Below are 19,703 nucleotides of genomic sequence, written 5' to 3' on the forward strand. Positions count from 1 at the left end.
TTGTCAATTAGGCAATTTTGGCTATGCATACTGGAAATTCAGTTCTTAAAGACCATTTTTTGTCCTTTAATATTTAATTAAAATAACAGGAATTTTCACTTTTATCCTTTTAGTGGCTATGTGTTTAAATGTTTATCTTTATTCAAAACTGCTTTAATTTATTTTTAGGTAATTGTAACTGAAGACATTATTACGTTTAAGCATTATCCTCACCAGAATATGCAGATATTTCATTTTATTTGTTAAAAACAGCTTAAACACCATTCAGCTGGCTTTTACACTGCAAAAACACAAAATCTTACCAAATATTTTTGTTCTAGTTTTTAGTGTAAATATTTTTGTACAGATGCAATAAGACAAAACACACTTACAAGTAAAGTTTAAACAAACAAAAAAATGCTTGCTTAAAGTCAATAATTTCTTAATATTGATAAAAATGTGCTTGTCCCACTGGCAGACTTTCATTTTTATATAAAAAACTTCTTTGTTACAAGTGAAATAATCTGCCAGTGAATTTAGTATTTTTTAAAATCAACAATAAGGAATTATTAACCTAAAACAAGCTCCTATGTCTTAAAGAAAAGTTACTTTTAAGTTAATTTTGTTTTATTTCAAGTGTACTAAAATATTTCCACTAGAAGCTACTAGACCAAAAATGCTTGGTAAGATTTTGTGTTTTTGCAGTGTAGGAGTGAAAACCAGTAAACAGATCATAAATTAGATTGAAATGAATCAACATTATGCTCTAAAAAGAGCTGGAAAGTGTAAGTATAGTTTTGTTTATGTTTTTCTCTAATAGCTCAGCCATATTTCACTAATGTATGTTGGAAAAATAAATAATTCTGGATGTGAGAAGTTGTGGTTGTGGAAAAAAGTCACAATATAAATATATGTTTATTAAGATTTCATCAGCTCTTAAATATCATACAGACATTCACTCCAACACTTTAAATGTGTTTTTGTTTTTGTTTTTTGACATAGCGTGACTAGTCAGATGTGCTAATGGTCCTCAGTTCTTATCAGCAGGAATCACGTGAAAAAGGTCGTCTCCAGGAATCCTGGATGCTTAAAAACAGACAGCAGAATTCATTTTTTCAGCTAAAATGTGAAAAAACGTCAGGGAAAACTGTTTCATCCATAAGAAAATGCAGCTGTTTCAGTGGCTTACTTCAGAAATCAGGAATAATTTAGAGTTCGCCTCCTTAAAAATGGAGGTAATGGATCAGTCCGTGCGGCAGGGGGCGCTGTTGGCTCCATCAGGATGAGATTGGCTCGTAGATGCTGCCGAGATCCGCAGGTGAAGAAGAGACGCCGGAGCCGTCGTGAGGGGATTCGGTCCCCTGAGGGACCACGCTGTCCCCGGCAGGGGCCCCGGCCCGGTCGGTGCTGATCCGCTCCACGATGCTGGACAGGCAGTCCAAGCTGGAAATGAGCGGCGACTTGCTGCTGCTGCTGCTGCTGCTGCTGCAACCTTCACACAGGAAATTTGTAAAAAGTCAGAGAAGGTAATACATGCATTAATGCAAAGGCGTAAATGTATCAGAGAAAGAGAAAAAAGTACATTTTAGTATACATTTTAACTCAGAAATTTTGAGATTTTAAGAACATTTCTAGAAAAAAACAAGAAAATGTCTGAGATCCAAAAGTGTAAGAAAAAAAAACATTTTGAGATTAATGAAATTTTTCTAGAAAAAAAACCCCCCCTAGGACATTTATGTGTTTGAAATGTGAAACTTGCTAGAAAAAAGTCAGAAATTTTTCAAGAAAAACAATGACATTTCTTAGCTTCAAAAGATGAAAATTTGATAGAAAAAAAATCTCAGAAATTTTTGAGAAAAGATTTGGACATTTCTGTACTACAAAAGTTGAAAATGTTTGACTTTTGAAAAATTTTCTTCCCAAACAGAAATGTCCTTTTTTTTTAGGCAAAGTTTTAATATTTCAAACTCAGAAATCTGGATTATTTTTTTCAAGAACATATTTGAGATTAATCTCAAAATTTCTAATTTGTTTGAGCAAATGTTTGACTTTTCAAACTCAGAAATCTTTTGTCTAGAAAATTTCAGAGATTTATCTCAAAATTTCTCCTTTTTTTTGACACCCAGAAAATTTGAAATGTTTTTCTAGAAACTTTTTTAAATTTCCAGCCTTAGAAATGTTGATGTTTTTTTGTAGGAAATTAATCTAGGATCTAAGAAATCTCTTTTTTATCTACAATGGCTCTATATGACAGGATAAACGTCCTGAGCATCTTATCCTCAGGACTCTTAAGAGAATAGTCCCTAATTAAATACGTTTTTATTTATTTAATAAGCTTTTTTAATTAAATAATTACAATTTAAATAAACTTCACAGATTCACTTTTTAACTCTTCAGTTTTAATATAATTAAATTAATTTAATATAAATTGTACCGATTTCAAACAAATGTCATTTAAAGGCTGCATGAGATCAAATATATAACCCCAGTGAATCCTGTTATAAAACAATATAGTTAAGCTCATAATAGAAATGGTCGAAGGTAATCTGTCTACAAAAGGCCAGAAAATCACAGTAAACAGTGGAGAGGAATCATTCCTATAGGAATGAATTGGAAGCAATAATTAAGTGTTTTTTCACTCCTGATAGTTCAGTAGACTCTGTTTTATTTGGGACCAAAATTACAACATTTGTTACATTTTCAGCTGATGCAGTTCTCTGTCACACCGCACTGCGTCTAATGAACCAAACTTTTGAAAAAACTGTTCCCCTCCTCGCCTGTGGAGGCGCTGCATCAAGGACCACTGAACGAAACGACACGAAAACCTCTGAATTCATGTCTATGCCTCTGAAAAAGACACTGAGCGCAACTTCCTTCTTTGCACAATTTAAACCAAAATGGAGCGCCGTCAGCTTTTAGCTGTTGTGGGATTTCTCTTTTGTCTTTGGCTAAAAACCACGAGTCATTTTTCCTGCTAGCACTAGGCTAACGCGTTTGTTTTGGTTGCATTTACCCATAATGCCCTGCTCTACAATCCGCTTCCTGTTTCTTGCCCCAACCTTGGAAAAGCAGTCCCTCTTTCTCCAGGAAACAACGTCCTTCTGTTTACTGGACCAGACACTCGACTTGACCTCTACACCCTTAGCTTCAGGTCAAAGGTCATGATTTTAAAGCAACAATAAAACCGCATCACCTCTAAAAAGCAGCAAAATGAGACAGAAAGAAAATCCTCAGCACATCTTACGCCCAGTGAACTTCAACAAAGTGAGTCCTGTGTCAATAAATTACTGTTTTTAATGTTTTGTTATAAAACTAAATGAACATACATTTTTTTCTGTAAAATTGGATTTTGTTTGCATTCTAAAATATGTAAAATGACATTAGATTACTGAAATAACAGATTCATTAAGAAATCTCAGAGGATCGGTTTGTTCTGATTACATTGAAAAAAAAACCCCATCCAGAAATAACATGAATAAATGAAGAAATTCATAAATAAAAAAAAACTTCTATATGATAAAGGACTTAAGAAACTACAAGTACTCACCGTCTGCTGTTTGTTTTCCACAGGAAGTGTTTCCGTTTTCACTGCTGGCCGAACAGGGAGAGATGAAATCCATCTGGAAACATATAAATATTTCATAAGGTATTTAAATTTTATTTTACCGACTGATAAATTACCACAAACTAAAATAAAAAAACAAAAATTAACTACATTTTTAATCTTTAAAAAACTATTTGATGACTCACTTCACATTTGATTTTAGACACTTTTTAAAGTTTCCATTGATGAAAAAAAGTAATTAAAAAAATTTCCTCCAGTTATTTTAGCATTTAATAGAAGTTTAAAGGTTTAATGTTTAGCCTGATTTACTGAGACGAAGAAAAGGTATGTGTTTTATACATTTTATGTAAATACATGATTTTTAATTTTTTTTTAAAAAAAAAGAAAACAAATATGCTTTGGTAAAATAAAAACAATTTTTTTAATCTTGAATTTTTAATCTTTAAAATGCAATTTGCTCACATTCACTTCACATTTCCAACACCTGAAAAAGGTGAAATAATTCCCTGAAGACACTTTTTAAAATTTCCATCAATACAAAACTATTTTTAATGAAACCTTACACTTTATTTTTTTAAAAGGAAACAAATCTTAAATCTTAGCTAAACTGATGAACATGAGTTAGGAATTATATTTAAAACAACTTGGTGTGCAGAAAAAGTCAGTACACTGCAAAAACACAAAATCTTACCAGGTATTTTTGTCTAGTTTCGGATGTAAATATTGAAATAAGACAAAACTAACTTAGTACCTTTTCAGCAAGATTGAAGCTTGTTGTAAGTCAATAATTCCTTAATATTGATTTTTTTTTTATAATTTGAGTTTTTTATTTATAACAATATTTTGTGAATATTAATTATTAACTGAAAACAAATCAGTTTTGTCTTTTTTGTAAGTGTACCATCACAGTGTTTTTCAAAGTGGAGACCGCTAGAGGGCGCTAGAGATCTTCAGAAAGTTGGAAGACAGATGATAAAAAAAAGGAAAACTAAAAAGAATTAAAAATACATTTTTAAATTATAAATGTAAATTTTTTACAAAAATATGATCTGGTTTTCAGACATTATTATAAAATATAAGACTAACTAATAATTAGATAGAAATATCCTTTATTCCAGGGAAACCGTGCTAGCAGCAAATTGGATTGGCTGAAAATAAAAAATTTTAAGCTGCTTTGCTTCTTAAGCCAGAAATGAAAAAAATTCTGTCAAGAAAATGAGCAAAGGAAACTCAGCTGTGGAGGACTGTACCAACAAAACTAAAAACTAAGGAGACTAAATAAAATTAGAAGAGATTAAGTTAAAATCTGACATATTTTCTTATCAAAAGAGGGAAAAGGTTTATGTGGTTCACTGCAAAAACACACAAAATCTTACCAAGCATTTTTTTTCTACTTTATAATCCAAATATCTTAATACACTTGGAAGATAAAACTAACTACCATATAGGAGCTTGTTTTAAGTAAATAATTCATTAATATTGATGAAAAAGTGCCAGTTCTTTTGGCTTATTGTTTCACTTTTAACATGGAAAAATGTCTTTTTATAAATGAAATAATCTGCCAGTTGAACTAGTGTTTTTTCATCAATATCAAGGAAACATTTACTTAAAACAAGCTCCTATATTTTGCTGAAATGTTACTTGAAATAAGACAAAACTATCTTGCAAATGTACTAAGATATTGGCACTAGAAACTAGACCAGAAGTACTTGGTAATATTTTGTGTTTTTGCAGTGTAATATATTCAACATCATTGGCAACTAAAATCAGAAGATATGAAGCAGCATTTATGCTAAATGAATGAAAAAAGTAAAACTCTGTTTTTCTTTGCATATTTTGGAGCATTATCTGTTGGTTTGCCAAGGGGGTTAATGGTGGGAAAAGCTTGTGAATCCCTGGAAAATACTAGTTCTCCTGGCTGACTATTTCACTTATAATATGGGGAAAATGTCTTGCTGTAAGTGATATAATCAGCCAGTGGAACCAGAACGTTTTAATAGATATTTAGAAATTATTCACATAAAACAGGATCCTAAATCTTGCTGAAAAGTTACTTGTAAGTTAGTTTTAAAATCAGAAGATATGAAGCAGCATTTATGCTAAATGAATCTAAATAAAAGTGAGAAAAAATATCAAAATTCAATGTTTCTTTATATATTACATCTGCATTAGAAACTGGACCATAAAAAACACTTTTGTGTTTTTGCAGTGCGTGTTGTTCCATTGTAAAGACACCATTCATCAAAACTAATCACAGGAGCCCAAAATAAATCTCCGGTTCCATTCCTCACATTTCATGAGGCAGCACACAGACCGTTCAGCTGTCGCGGCCTCACCATGCTGTCGGAGCAGCTGGACTGGGGGCTGGAGGAGTCCGACTCGCCGCCGTAGCGCTCCAGCTGCGGGTAGAAGCCGCCTCCACCGTCGCTCTGGCCGGCTCGCAGCAGCGCCTGCAGGGACTCGATGTAGCTGATGGCGTTCCGCAGGATCTCCACCTTGGGCAGCCGCTGGTTGGGGTTGGAGGCTGTGCAGCGCTTCAGCGTCTCAAACGCGTCGTTCACCTTACTGAGGCGCCGTCTCTCCCGCATCGTCGCCGCTTTCCTCCTGTCGGCGTGCGTCGTCTTCCTCTTGCAGGCCTTGCAGGCCCACAGCAGGCAGTGGCCCCCCTGGTGGAGGCCCCCGGGGGCCCGCACGTGCTGGTCCTCCTCCTCCGCTGTTGGCACGTGGTGATGGAGATGATCCTCCGACTTCAGCAGGCCGCCGTGCGTCAGCCGTGCGTCCAGGTCATCGAAAAAGTTCAGGTCGCTGGTGTTGAAGCAGGGGTCATAGAGGTCATCAGCTGACGAGAGAGGGAAGGGAAAGTCTGGCAAATCCATTGACGACCGCAGAACAAAACAAAAAAACACAAACTCTTCTGAGATTAAAATCTCAAATATCAGACGCAGAGAGAAAATGTCACCAATTAGTCGTATTTGACCTGACAGGGAGTTTAAAGGGCCAGTCTGTGTAACTTCACTCCTTTGGTGTGGCCTGCCTTTATAAAGCAGACGGTGTGGAGGCGGACCAGCGACACCAGTGACCAATGGGTGTGTGTAGGTGTGTACTGTGTGGCTGTGTGTGATCAGTGCAGAGAAACAGGAAGCAGTGAAAGCGACAGGCAGGTTCAAATTCACAAATCACTGACGAAACGTTACACTGAGTGAAAAGACTCTGCAGCTCTGACGGAATAAAGACCGGCAGAACTCAATCCCACAGCATTTTCTTACCAGCTGGTTGCAGAACATTAAAGTGAACCATTAATGGTCCTTATAACAGGTTAGGATGGATAAAACATGTTCATTTTGGGTTTTTTGCTCAAAATCCTCTCAGAATGTTTTAGAGCCTCTGTCACTTTAAATCCAAATAAGCTTGTTCTGTAAGCGTGCTTGCAGAGGCTTGTTTTGTCCAAAGAAAACGGAAAAACAAGCAATGGGAAAAAGTTTGCATTAAAATGTCAAATGTACATAAAATGTAATTCTTTTTCCATTCAAATCGTTACTTTAAGTGTAAAGCTGCACCAGCCATCTCTGAGTTTCTGCACGTTGCTCCGTTTTCCTGTTTGCTGTCAGCAGCTCTAACGTTCCTCTGGAACGAGCCCAGTAACAGGATCCAGATCCTCCCATCGTCAGAGCCTGAAATGAATCTGAAGGAGCATTTCTGGGAAGGTGTGAGGAACATGCACGTTTGTGTGCATCACGATTCTCCAGTTTAACAATCCTTCATTAAGAAAAACAGACGGCTGGTCAGAAACAAAATGAGAGGGAAACCATGATAAACTGTTGATTTTAGTTACAAAGTGGCAATTAACAAAATAAAATCTAAAAGATATTTCATTGATATCTAAAGAAAGAAAAAAATTATTTCACCTGATTTTATTTATTGTTGCTGATATGAATTATCATTTTATACATAAAATACCAAAATTTTCACATAATTTTATATTTTGCTCCATTTGACTATTTAATTTTTAGATATTAAATTATTGCTAATTTGATTAATTACTCAGTACTTGAGTAGACATTTTCCCACATGCTTTTTTACTCTTACCTGAGTAATTTCTTGGACGGCTACTTTTTAGTTTTACTTGAGTAGAAATATGTTGAAGTATTTCTGCTTTTACTTGAGTACAGTGTTTGGGTAGCCATCTCTCTGAATAGAACAGATTACTGCAGGATCTGACATCTCTCTACTGTTGTGATTCATAGCTCCATTTTTATTTTCTGGAAGATGAAACCATGACAGTAAACAAAGAGCAGCAACTATAACCTGACTTCAGATCAGTGTAAGCATCATTTTCTTGCACTGCTTGCTTAATGCATCCTCTGCACTTATAATACCAAGAATGTGAGTCATTCAGTGACACAACATGCACAGCAGCCATCAGGGTGAGGCCGTTAACAAGAAGGACCCACTTGAGCAACTCGTGTATTTACGACTGACTGCATGCGGTTTTGCAACTGTAGCACAACATATATAAAACGTCCTATGAATCGTTTTCAGGGGAATCTTTCTCAGGCTACCTCCACACTGCAGCCTGAAGTGACACAAATTAGATTTTTTCCCCCCTTTGCTTTAATGCGACCCACGCCACCTGGATAAACGATACGTAGTTGATCTTTTCAAATTAGACCTGTGTCTGTACGGCCAGGTCGCATTCATCCGACCTGAACGTCATTGATGCTCAACAAACGTCACTATTCTGCGTCCTGATGAGCGACGCATTTGGAAATGTGAATGAATACTCAAAAGGAAAAAAAAATCTGATTTCACAAAAAATAAATCAGAATTAAGCATTAAGGCCGACAGTGTAAACGTTGCTTTATTCAATTAAATGTAACCAATGACAGAATTAGCTTACTGCGTTCCTGCTAATGCTAAATATGCTAACAGGTTTAAGCTAATGGTGAAATAGGCAGAGTGGCGTTTTTCAGGTTCAGTCAAAGTTGGTCACACAGTTTTAGATAATAATGAGTGTAGTTATAACAGTAACAGGAAGTGTTATTTTTAGGTTAGCTCTGGGAAACAGTTATGTTAACCTATTAACCTCCTAAACTGGAAAACCACCAAATGTTTCTGTCTAGTTTCTAGTGCAAATATCTTAATATACTTGAAATAACACAAAAATAACCTACAAGTAACTTCTCAGCAAAATATTGGAGCTTGTTTTAAGTTATTTAATTCCTTAACATTGATTTTAAAAAAATGTATTAGTTCTACTGGCAGATTATTTCACTTATAAGCAGAACTCTTTCATCAATATTAAATAATTATTCACTTAAAACAAGCTCTTGTGTCGTGCTGAAAAGTTACATGTAAGCTAGTTTTGTCTGATTTCAAGTGTTCAAAATATTTGTACTGGAAACGACTAAAAATACTTTTTTTTTCAGTGTTCCTTCATTGTTCAATTGTCCAATAATCACATCTGTTGTCAGCAGTATGAATCAGACTCACCATCTGTGGGTTTCAGTTCTGCTGACGCCGTAGATATAAAAATATTTCAGATGTAAGGCATGTTTATCTGCACAGCACGATTAGAAGAAAAATAAAACAAACGAGCAACAAAAACACCTACCGCAGTAAGGGAAAACACCATCAACTGTAGTTTATGATTCTCCAGTTGTTATTAATCAAAGGAAACTCTAAACAGTTTTTTTTGTTTTGTTTTTAGAGTTGATCTAAGGGAACTCAGTGTTTCAGCATCTTTGCAGTTTTCTAAAAGTTTGTTCCAGAATAGAGGAGCATAAAAACTGCATCTCCAATTTAAATTAACTTTAGGGTTACAGTTTCATGAAACTGGAAAAACACAAAATATTACCAAGTATATTTGGTCTACTTTTTAGTGCAAATATCTCAGTACACCTGAAATAAAACAAGTAACTTTTCACCATGATACAGCAGCTTGTTTTATGTCGATTATCCATTAATATTGATGAAAAAGTATTATTTCCATTGGGAGATTATTTCACTAATAATATGGGAAAAATGTCTTGTTATAAGTGAAATATTACACCAGTGGAACTAGTACTTATTTAATTTAATATCAACAAATGGCTTACTTAAAACAAGCTCCTATGTCTTGCTAAAAAGTTACTTGTAAGTTATTTGTGTCTTATTTCAAGTGTACTGAGATATTTGCACTAGCAAAAATACTAAAAATACTTAAGATTTAGTGTTTTTGCAGTCCATAATTTGCCTCCAAACATAAAACAAAAAATAGAAATGTGAATATTTTTTTCCCAACATAAAAACATTTCTATTAACTTCTGTTAATTTTAGTAACTGCGTTTACACCTAACCCTAACCTTTACCAGTATATATCCAAACTTAACCTGAACATAATTTACGAGAAACAATATTCCTGCATCAGGAAGCGACTTTAATTTGCTCTAAATGAACTTGCATACATACAATCTGCAATCTGTGCGGGAGTGAATCTTCCCAGATGTCACACCCACATGTTTGGGTTTTGTAGAATTAGGGAGGAAGAGATAATCAGTGACAAACACTAAAAAAAATTACACCAGAGTTGACTCATTGAAGTTTTTATAACCCAGAAATGGGATTTCAGGTTTTCTTCCGGAGTCTTGTTTGGTTGTTCAAAGTGACAACAAACATAAAACAAAAGAATTTAAGAGAAAAACATCCTTATATAAAGCTAAATCTGGTATTTCATTTAACTTAAAGGAACCACAGAAACATTTTCTTATCGAAGTGAAACATTAATGTAGAATTTAACTTTGTTACTTTTGTAGAGATGTTTTTATTTTACGCTTTTATTTGTTTTAAAACACTAATTTAGCAAATTAATTTCAAGGCTGACCTTCATCTTGAGCTTTAGAAACAAACTGAGATCCATCACTATGGCAACAGATCCATAATGTGAAAAGGACGAACCAAAGTTACATCTTGTTAACAAAAATGTGTTAACATTTTATGTTCATCAAAATGGGGTTGCATAGAGTAACTATTAACAGTCAATATCCTACTGCAGACCAGATAAGAAATATCGCAGCAACAGATACGAATATTTAACTAACAGATTTTTATTTAAATTTCCCTGATCTTTATTATTATTATTATTATAATTATTATTATTATTATTATTATTGGCTACTAAAGAGTTGACTTGGAACTAATCAAAAATACATTTTTCTGATTGGTTAAGAGCAGCAGAATTATTGGAATTGATTAAATTTTGTGTTTAACTGTTATTTAATTACTATCTAAAAAATTAACTCACCTTATCGCAGATCAGTTTTAAGCATCGTTAAGAAGTTACAATGATGTGCTTAGAAACACATTATTAGCTAACATAAGCAACTGGCTAATGCATTTTATACTGCAAAACCAAAAAAATCTTACCAAGTACTTTTGGTCTAGTTTCTAGTGCAAATATCTTATTACACTTTACATGAGACAAAACTAATTTACAAGTAACTTTTCAGCAAGAATAATTCCTTAATATTGATGAAAACGTACTAAGTACTGGCAGATTAGTTCACTTGTAATATATCTTCCCCATATTATAAGTGCATTAAATATAATTGGGAGTTTTTGTCATGTGCATCACGATGTTAAAAAGGTTTTTTAGTCTTTTAGGAGTATTTTCTTGCCCTGCATTCATGTTTGCAGTTGCAGCAAAGTTTGAGAGAGCTTTGCAGATCTGCTGAAATGATACCGCAGCTCGCCCTCTTCTAGAAGGGTTCGCGTGTCTAACATTTCATGAGCTGCTAAATTTAACGGAAAACCTCCCCATGAAGCAGCAAGACGTTTCGGGTGTGTGAGCTATTCTCTTCCATGCTGCAACTTTATCTGTCTGAAGCAATTTAAAGTGAAGAAAAAGCTCATCAGTACGAGACAAGAAGAAACTCAAAAAATGTTTCAAAGTTTAATTTTCTCGCATTTTTCCAAATGTTCGAAGGAATTATCCAAGATTAAATTCAGAGTTTGTACCAAATTTCACAATGCAATAATGCAATGGCACCACTAATAAATATGCCTAAAAAATCTAAATAAATGTGTGTTTTAGTGCAGTACACTGCAAAAACACAAAGTCTTAACAAGTATTTTTGTCTAGTTTCCAGTACAAATAGTTTAGAATCCTTAATGTAAAACAAACTAACTTTTGAGTAACTTTTCAGCAACACATAGGAGCTTAATTTATGTCAATAATTCCTTATTATTAATGGAAAAGTACCAGTACCATCGACAGACTACTTCACTTATAACGAGACATTTTCCCATATTATAAATGAAATCATCTGCCAGTAGATAGTGATAGTAAATAGTATTTTTCATCAATATTGAGGAATTATTGACTTAAACAAGTTCCCATATCTTGCTGAAAAGTTGCTTGTAAGTTAGTTTTGTTTTATTTCAAGAGTACTAAGATATTGTCACCAGAAACTACACTAAAAATACTTGGTAAGATTTTCTGTTTTTGCAGTTTTGTTTTTTTTACCACCACACAAATATTTCAGATAACCAAATAAACACAAAGATAAACCGAGTATTGTCAATTATTTTATTTATTAACATAAACAAGTTGTCCAAACCAGACTGGTTTTATTAAATTAGTCACATTCAGTCCTGAGTACTGTTTCTTTAATCAAGAAATAGCAGGAGATGACTTCATCAATTGATGACCTCTGACCTCTACCTGGTATTCAGGTGCTGTTTCATAAAGTAGAAGGAAAAAGTAACCTAAAGGAACAAGCCATGGTAAATAAATGGGAAGTGAACATGCAAGAATCAAGACCACAAAACACAACTGATCAAATCTAAATTCAAGAGGCAGTATTATGTGTTTTTCATGCACATGGTTAAGTTTTATAGTCCAATCAGTAACTTCAGTTGTTATAAAAATTATATCTATATCTATATACAGTACAGACCAAAAGTTTGGACACACCTTTTAATTCATTGAGTTTCCTTTATTTTCATGACATTGTAGATTCACACTGAAGGCATCAAAACTATGAATAACATGTGGAAATATGCACTAAACAAAAAAGTGTAAAACAACAGAAAATAGCCCTTATATTCTAGTTTCTTCAAAGTAGCAACATTTTGCTGTGATTACTGCTTTGCACACACTCTGCATTTTCTTGATGAGCTTCAAGAGGTCGTCACCTGAAATGGTTTTCACTTCATAGGTCAACCTGCCCTGTCAGGTTAATAAGTGGGATTTCTTGCCTTATAAATAGTCATGAAAATAAAGAAAACCCATTTTAATTAGAAGGTGTGTCCAAACATTTGGTCTGTACTGTATATAACTCAAATATGACTTAAAAAACCTCAGTTCCACCAGGTGTTTGCTAATTGCTGCCGGCTAGTCTGAAGGAGCTGAGTGGCAGAGGAGCTGCGTCTCGAAGGCGGAGCTAGGTGCACCCAGCCGTTTTGTACAGCTGAATGGTTGCCATGGAGATTAAAGTGTTTCTCAAACATAAATGAAAGAATCAAAGCAGGATTTTGATGAGGGAAAAACATTAAAACGTAACTAAAAATAAAGCTAAAAAAAAGTTGATTTTGCATGATCTTTAAACTTTATAGAAATGTTTGAGAAAAGAGCTTGTCTGAAAACAGTTTTTAAAGTCCAGTATAGCTAAATCAGACCCACTCGCTCCCACCAGCCGAGTGTGTGTGTGTGTGTGTGTGTGTGTGTGTGTGTCTGTTCCTGCAGCTGCTCCAGGCTCATCAAACTGACAGCTGGTTTCCACTGAAGTCACTGAGAGCCTGAACCCACCGGGCATTTCTCACTGGCTCGGTTTACCGCCAGTTTTCAGAATACGACTGGTATTAATGGAAATCTCTGTGCTGATGACACAAATCCCAAAATATTTACAGGATCTCAGTTTTCAGAATTATCCAAACAGAAACCAGTGTGAGGTTATTTTCTAAACATTTCTGTTTTTCCCTCACTCATTTGAACATAATGACTTTCTAAACCGTCTCATGTTGGTTGGATCTAAAAAATATGAGAAACTAGAATATTAATTAAAAGATATTTTGAACAATAGTGTCATGCTTCTAAAGTGCTTATTTTAATGCACTCAATAATTGGTTGGGGCTCCTTTTGCAAGATACCACACTTTTTCCATCCATTAAATTGTCAGTTATCATTATCTATTAAATAATCATCAACATTACAAGAAATAAAGCCATGAAATATTTTACTATACATTTTAATCTATGTATGAGTTTCAGTTTAAGAAATAAGTGACAAAGGATATTGAAACTTTTCAAAATGTAACATTTTTAGATGTACTTGAATTTTCTACTTTTCTTGATCATATGACCCGTGTGATGCAAAAAAATAAGTTTCCATTGCAGTTTTTGGGAAATAAACCAATTTTGATACAGCCGCAAAAAAAAAAATCTCAAATTAAAAAAATATTTTTTTAGTTGTTGTGTTTCTATTAAGTGAATTTATTTTCTAAATGTCAACTTGTGCAAATAAATGCAACAAAAGTGTTTCCATACTCATCAAAACTTGTTTATCTCGCAAAACTGAAATGAAAACCTTTTTCTGTATCACAGGAGTCACATGATCAACAACCGGATGTTGCCACTGGAACAAACCACAAAGAAGAAAACAACAGGAAGTAATTGGAGGATCTCTATGTTTTTAATGATTTATCACATGGACAAACTTATTTCACGTCTGATTTTAATTGCGTTTCTTATTTAACATAACCACCACAATTGAGAAATTGTTTTTATTTTTATCGACATAGCAGAAAATTAAAGTTTTGCGCACATTTGTAATGGAAACGCAGCTATTAGTAAACTACAAGTCCCTCAAAATCAGGAGAATTAAGGTGCAATGGTCCAGTCAAAGTCCAGATGCTCCAAAATTCCTCCACAATGATTTGAGCGACTGATCAGTTTAGTAATCATGCAGAAACAATCTAAGTAATGACTGACTGGGGCTGATGCAGAGGGACTAAAACAGATTCATGTCCAGGCCGAATCGCTAAGCATTAAAAAGAGAGCATGACTTCATCCAGAAATCCCAGCATCACCAGTATGAACTGGCGACCCAGTCGCAATGGAACCAGTCTGATTCTGATCTTAATGCCTGTAAGTGCCCCCTCGGGCTTCACATTTGTTTTGTTGCTGCAGATGTTGCCGTGGCGTCACTCAGCATGGAGCTACATGACTGCTGACGTCAAAGTGCTGGTTCGGGCCGCGGTCCAAACGGCTCGGTTATCAGCCGTTAAAGCGGCAGCTGTGTTACTGCGAACCTCATGACATCCATCCTGATCAGATGATCACCGTGTGTGCACTTCTCCGGGCCCGGTCGGTTCGGGCTAGCGGCAGCGAGCCGGTCCGAGATCAGGACGGAGGCAGCGCCATTTTTAAACTGCTGCTGTATGGCAGGCCGTTTTAACATAAAATGGGCTTCACCAAACTTAACTTTCCAGATTATCTGAAATTTGTGAAGGAATTTTAGGGCCACGCCAAGAAATAAAAAGAAAAATAAATAAGAATGAAGTAATATTACGAGAATAAAGTCATAAAATTAGAGTTGAAATAATATGAGAATAAAGTAATACAATTTGAAATAAAGGATAATATTACAAGAATAGTCATAAAATTGCAAGAGTAAAGGCGTATGAGAATAAAGTGGAAATAATATGAGTATACAGTAATATAATTTGAAATAAAGGATACTATGAGAATACAGTCAAAATTAAGAAATAAAGTCATAAAATTGCAAGAATAAAGGAATATTACAACTTTATTCTTGTAATACTTTATTTTCAAAATGTTATGACTATTCTCACAATATTATGACTTTCTTGTACAAATTTGTTCTTTAATTTTGTTTGTTTGTTTGTTAGCGTGGCTATGATGCTCCATCGTAGTTTATAACTAGACATATTAGGAAATCATATCTCTAATTACATTCTGACTGATATTAATGACGTCAGATCTACCATTGAGTTGCACGGAACCTTTAATTCAAGATATCTGTAATTAATACTGACTATCTGAAACGTATTTCAGATTTAAACAAATAAATTATGATTAGTCATGAAGTCCATTTAAGATATTTCACATTTTGTTCCGACTGGAAGCCGTTCTCTATAAATTCTGCTGAACAATCACAACACAGCTGCTGAGTGTCCAAAAGATTTATTGAAAAGTCAAATGTACATCTGTCTGATACAAATCCTCTTTAACTTAAACTAACCAGGAGTCTGTTGGTCACAAACATTTTTAAAAAACATCTTGCTGTTTCTTCTCCTTTTGGGTCGAATGCTTCTTACAGAACAGAACTTCTGTGTTCTAGCAAACTCCAATAAATAAATAAAGAGCTCCGCAAACAGCTGGATTTCAGTCAGTTAATGTTGATTACAGAAAATAAAATCCACATCAAAGAATATACATTTTATGCCAGCCTTTCTAAAAGAGAGAGAGAGAGAAATCTAATTTATGCACTGCAAAAGATTTCAAGAGCACTTGAATGTAGTTATTTACAGAAGACAACACGCAACGTTTTGGGTCAAATTTAAAAATGAAAGATGGTCAAAACTGAGCTGGGAGGAGTTCTCTGAATAAAAACGCTTTTTTCCTCATCGTTCTTATGAAATTATAAGTGAAGCAGAGATGGCAGGATGCTCTTTAAAACGATGTTTCTAATTGGCACGTCCTCTATGTGAAGGCAGGGAGGTGGGAACAGAGCAAAGCAGCAGGAACCAACAGGACATTAATCAGATATTTAAATATCTGTGTGTTCTAGTTACACCAATAAAATTGGTTATTTGAAAGCCTACAGAAAGTGTAGATTTAATAAGTTTTAACTGTAGTCACAATGAATGTAATTCCATGAAATGATCCAGTTTTAGGAGTTATTTCTCTATTTTCAGTTAAATCTTAGTTTATTTTTATTTGCTTATTTTCAAGTTGATTTATAATTAGAATTTTTGTAATAAGTCTTTGGCTAGTAATTCACTTAGCTAGTTAATTAATTTCAGTTTGGGACAGTTTTGTGTGTTTCACGGTATAAATATGCAGGTTTTAGTGGCTCATTATGCACCTGGCTGGTCAGGTGGTTTTTTACCAGTCAGTCAATCAGTCAGAGAACAGATGCAGGAATCAGATTTTTTGCCTGAATTGTTTGCCTGAATATGGAATAAAGCAACCAAGAACAGAATTTTTGACTTTTTAGATCTTTTTGGACGGTGTAAGCCAGAAACTCTCGGTGCATCAGGTGACTATTTGAGTTGGATTCACCTTTTCTTTTGATCACCTTTAAGTCTTAAGTTTTTTGATGTTTGAATTTGAGTTTTGGACAAATAGTCACTACATCAGTGCTATTATTGCGTGGGTCCTGGTTGCATCTGCTTCTCTGCTCCACAGCTCCACCTCCCTGCCAGCAGAGGTACTACACATACTTACTGAGATCAGCACAGAACTGTCAGAGAAGCCGCCTTCCGCATCCTCCCAGCACCTTGCAGTGGTGTTATTCACAGTCCCAACGCCAAGCTGTCCTCTCCATGAGCACCTTTAGGCCTCACACGCCTGGTCCAGGTGAGGCCTGGGCTGCGGAAGGTGAGTGTTTGTGCCTAGGACCACTGGCAGGAGCAGTCGGTGGGCTCCTGGATGCTGTAGCTGACCCAGGTTGCGTTGCTGCTGCAGTAGAGCTGCACAGAGCGCCGCTGCAGCCCCGTCTCCCTGCAGCACTTACAGAAGCGAGCGTAGGTGTTGATGTTGTAGTTGTAGATGCTGGCGGAGGGACACTTCCCGTCGCAGGACACGATGTTCACCTGCAGGAAGCAGGCGGAGACGTCGCCATGGATACAGACAATTATTTTAATCTGAGCAGATATTTACAGTTAACTAACAAACAAATGAAAACTGAAAACATTTTTGTTAATTGGAATAAATAAAAACTTTAATTAATGGGGAAAAACTATAACAGATGATTAGTTGGATGGACAAATAGGTGGATGGGTGGATGGATGGATGGATGGATGGATGGATTTTCTTGAGGGAAAACTGTAAGATCAACATATTGAAGTGGCAGAAATCATATTTTTTAGGGTCAAAAGGTCGGAGTCGGGTTGTTCAGACTGCAACGAAACAGTTATTTTTGGTCGTATTTCCTGTGTGAACGTAGCGTTAGCCTGTTAGTCAGTCAGTCAGTTAGCCGGTTAGTCAGTTAGCCGGTTAGCCGGTTAGCCTGTTGGACTAAAGCAGCAGATCCTCACCGGCCGGTTGCTGCGGCAGTCATTCTTCCTGATCGTCATCCTCACTGTCACTTTCTGACATGACTTCCCGTCTTCTTTACCTGTTCAAAGTCAAACCGAACAATAAATCTGTTGCAATAAAGATTAAAATTAAATCAGAAGTTAAATTCTCACATTAAATAACTCAGGAGAGGAGGATTATGGGTAAGAAAAAGGGAAATGGAATGCTTGATAGTGCAACATCGGTTTCAAAGTCAGATTGGAGGAAAAAAGAAGAAAAATTTTCAGAAGTAGAACTGATCTGTCATGCAGTTACACCACAAAAAATATTTAAATGATTTGGATGCAATATAATCATATTTGACAATAATTAAGTCCATATTTAAATTAAAAAAACACCAACCCACACATGATGTGCAACTAGAGATGCTTTGTGTGGCATTCTAGCTTGAAGGGATTTCAGTGACGTTTTCCTTCCAGACAATTTTCCATCATTTTTAATGCTTTTTGTTTGCGTTTGACATAAATTAAACTTTACTGAACCTTGAATTACCATGATTCATGTAAAGTTACGCCCAAAATTATCAACTTTGATCCAAATGAGTTGGGGACATTTATCTACATGCAGGAAGTGGGATCGTTTTCAAAATAAAATGTCACACACAGCTGCTTTAGTTTCTCAAAAAGGTTTTTTTCTTCCATTAAACTTTAGCTTGATGATCCGAAACATAACTTAGAAAAAAAAACAAAAAAACAGAAGAAATTTCCCACCTTCGTTCCCAAATCGTCACATACTTACTGGTCTTTTTCTCTGGATTTCTCTCAATATTTTTTAATAAATCAGTTAAAACTCCAGATCATGCAGATATTTAAATACATTGAATAAAAAGACAAACTTTTTTTTTCTCGCTGCCTGAAGTTAAATCAGAATTAAAGTTTTTCACCAAAATTATTTCTATTTACTAAAAGCCAGAAAACATTTTCAAGTTGTCAGTTTAAAAGACAGTTTTTCCTGATACTCACCAAATATATGTAAACTTTTACAAACAAAATAATCATTTAAAAAAAAGTTAAAAATAATCTTGGTGATCCTGACTGAAGAAGAAAGTTTTGTCCTGATTTGAGTTCAGACAGTGAGATAAATGTGTTTGTGTGTTTTTATTCAGCTTTGAATGTAAATGTTTTCAAAATTGGTTTTCAAGTCCCAGCTGGACTTTATTCACTAATTAAGTGATGTTGAAAGCCGTATTTCTTTGTTGAATACAAATTAATCGCACACTTTTCAGATGTTTATATGCAAAAGTATTTGAGACCAAGCTGAAGTGGTAAAACATGATGCAAAGAGAGTGGATGGATATTAGATTTCTGTTTTTAAAAGGGGAATTGTTACATAAAATCAACTTTTTATCTCAGCTCCTTCAGACTAGCCAGCAACAATTAGCAAACACCTGATGGAGCTGCTGAGCTCATTAGAGGAGCCACTTCCCAGTGAAACGCGGGTAAAAACATTAAAGGGCTAATAGAGGAGCCATGTTGGGCTGATGGAGCTTCAGAAAGAGCAGGAGCTTCTTAAAGAGACAGAGGCCCAATTTCAATGCTTTAAATTAGGAAGTTAAAACTTTTTAAAGTCATATTGGATATATGTAGCAGATTTTATAACAACTGATAGTGGTACAAAATGCCACTATATGTGTCGTTTTTAATTTAAGCCATAAATTGAAACCCTGTTGCTTTGTGAAGCAGCAGATCACAAAAAATGAATATTAAACTAAACCAAGTAATTTTAATAGAAAACAAAACAGAAACAAATAAAACATTTGTGATATAAAGTGGAGATAACTTATTTCTATTACAGTTATTGTAATTGTAATGTGGATCTGCATGATCATTGACAGCGTTACTGACTATTAGCTTAATGTTTA

The 19,703-nt window shown here is 34.9% G+C and overlaps 2 protein-coding genes across 5 annotated transcripts in view; both read right to left on the reverse strand.

Annotated features, from left to right (window-relative positions):
* Positions 1-875: 875 nt before the first annotated feature.
* LOC114142462 (myoblast determination protein 1 homolog) lies at positions 876-7,023 on the reverse strand. 4 transcript variants are annotated; one of them, XR_003595017.1, is made up of 4 exons: positions 5,881-7,023; positions 3,527-3,599; positions 1,169-1,471; positions 876-1,065 (listed from the first exon to the last, which is right to left on the reverse strand). XR_003595017.1 is itself a non-coding variant. In XM_028013758.1 (3 exons), exons 1-3 carry the CDS (start codon positions 6,418-6,420, stop codon positions 1,257-1,259), a joined length of 828 nt encoding a protein of 275 aa, XP_027869559.1. In that variant the 5' UTR covers positions 6,421-7,023; the 3' UTR covers positions 876-1,256. The 4 variants fall into 4 exon arrangements, 3 of the variants coding, with proteins under 3 accessions (XP_027869559.1, XP_027869561.1, XP_027869560.1); XM_028013758.1 differs by having other exon boundaries at positions 876-1,471; XM_028013760.1 differs by having other exon boundaries at positions 876-1,455; positions 3,523-3,599; positions 5,881-7,021.
* Positions 7,024-15,708: 8,685 nt separating this feature from the next.
* The window catches only part of otog (otogelin), a 71,308-nt gene continuing 67,313 nt past the window's right edge, over positions 15,709-19,703 (reverse strand). Inside the window, exons 53-54 of the mRNA XM_028014083.1 lie at positions 17,803-17,882; positions 15,709-17,358 (exon numbers count right to left, since the gene is read on the reverse strand). Coding sequence (XP_027869884.1) covers positions 17,158-17,358; positions 17,803-17,882 — 281 coding nt within the window. The 3' untranslated portion in view covers positions 15,709-17,157. The remainder of the gene's footprint in view (positions 17,359-17,802; positions 17,883-19,703) is intronic.

This window comes from Xiphophorus couchianus, chromosome 4 (genome assembly GCF_001444195.1).
Source record: "Xiphophorus couchianus chromosome 4, X_couchianus-1.0, whole genome shotgun sequence".
Lineage (NCBI taxonomy): Eukaryota > Metazoa > Chordata > Actinopteri > Cyprinodontiformes > Poeciliidae > Xiphophorus > Xiphophorus couchianus.

What these genes read in the sequence shown, in the direction of transcription:
- LOC114142462 (XM_028013758.1), bottom strand. Translation starts at nt 6,420, where the DNA reads ATGGATTTGCCAGACTTTCCCTTCCCTCTCTCGTCAGCTGATGACCTC. An exon ending in CCAGCTGCTCCGACAGCATG is followed by an intron (nt 3,600 to 5,880) that starts GTGAGGCCGCGA and finishes ATATGTTTCCAG; the next exon opens with ATGGATTTCATCTCTCCCTG. An exon ending in TGGAAAACAAACAGCAGACG is followed by an intron (nt 1,472 to 3,526) that starts GTGAGTACTTGT and finishes TCCTGTGTGAAG; the next exon opens with GTTGCAGCAGCAGCAGCAGC.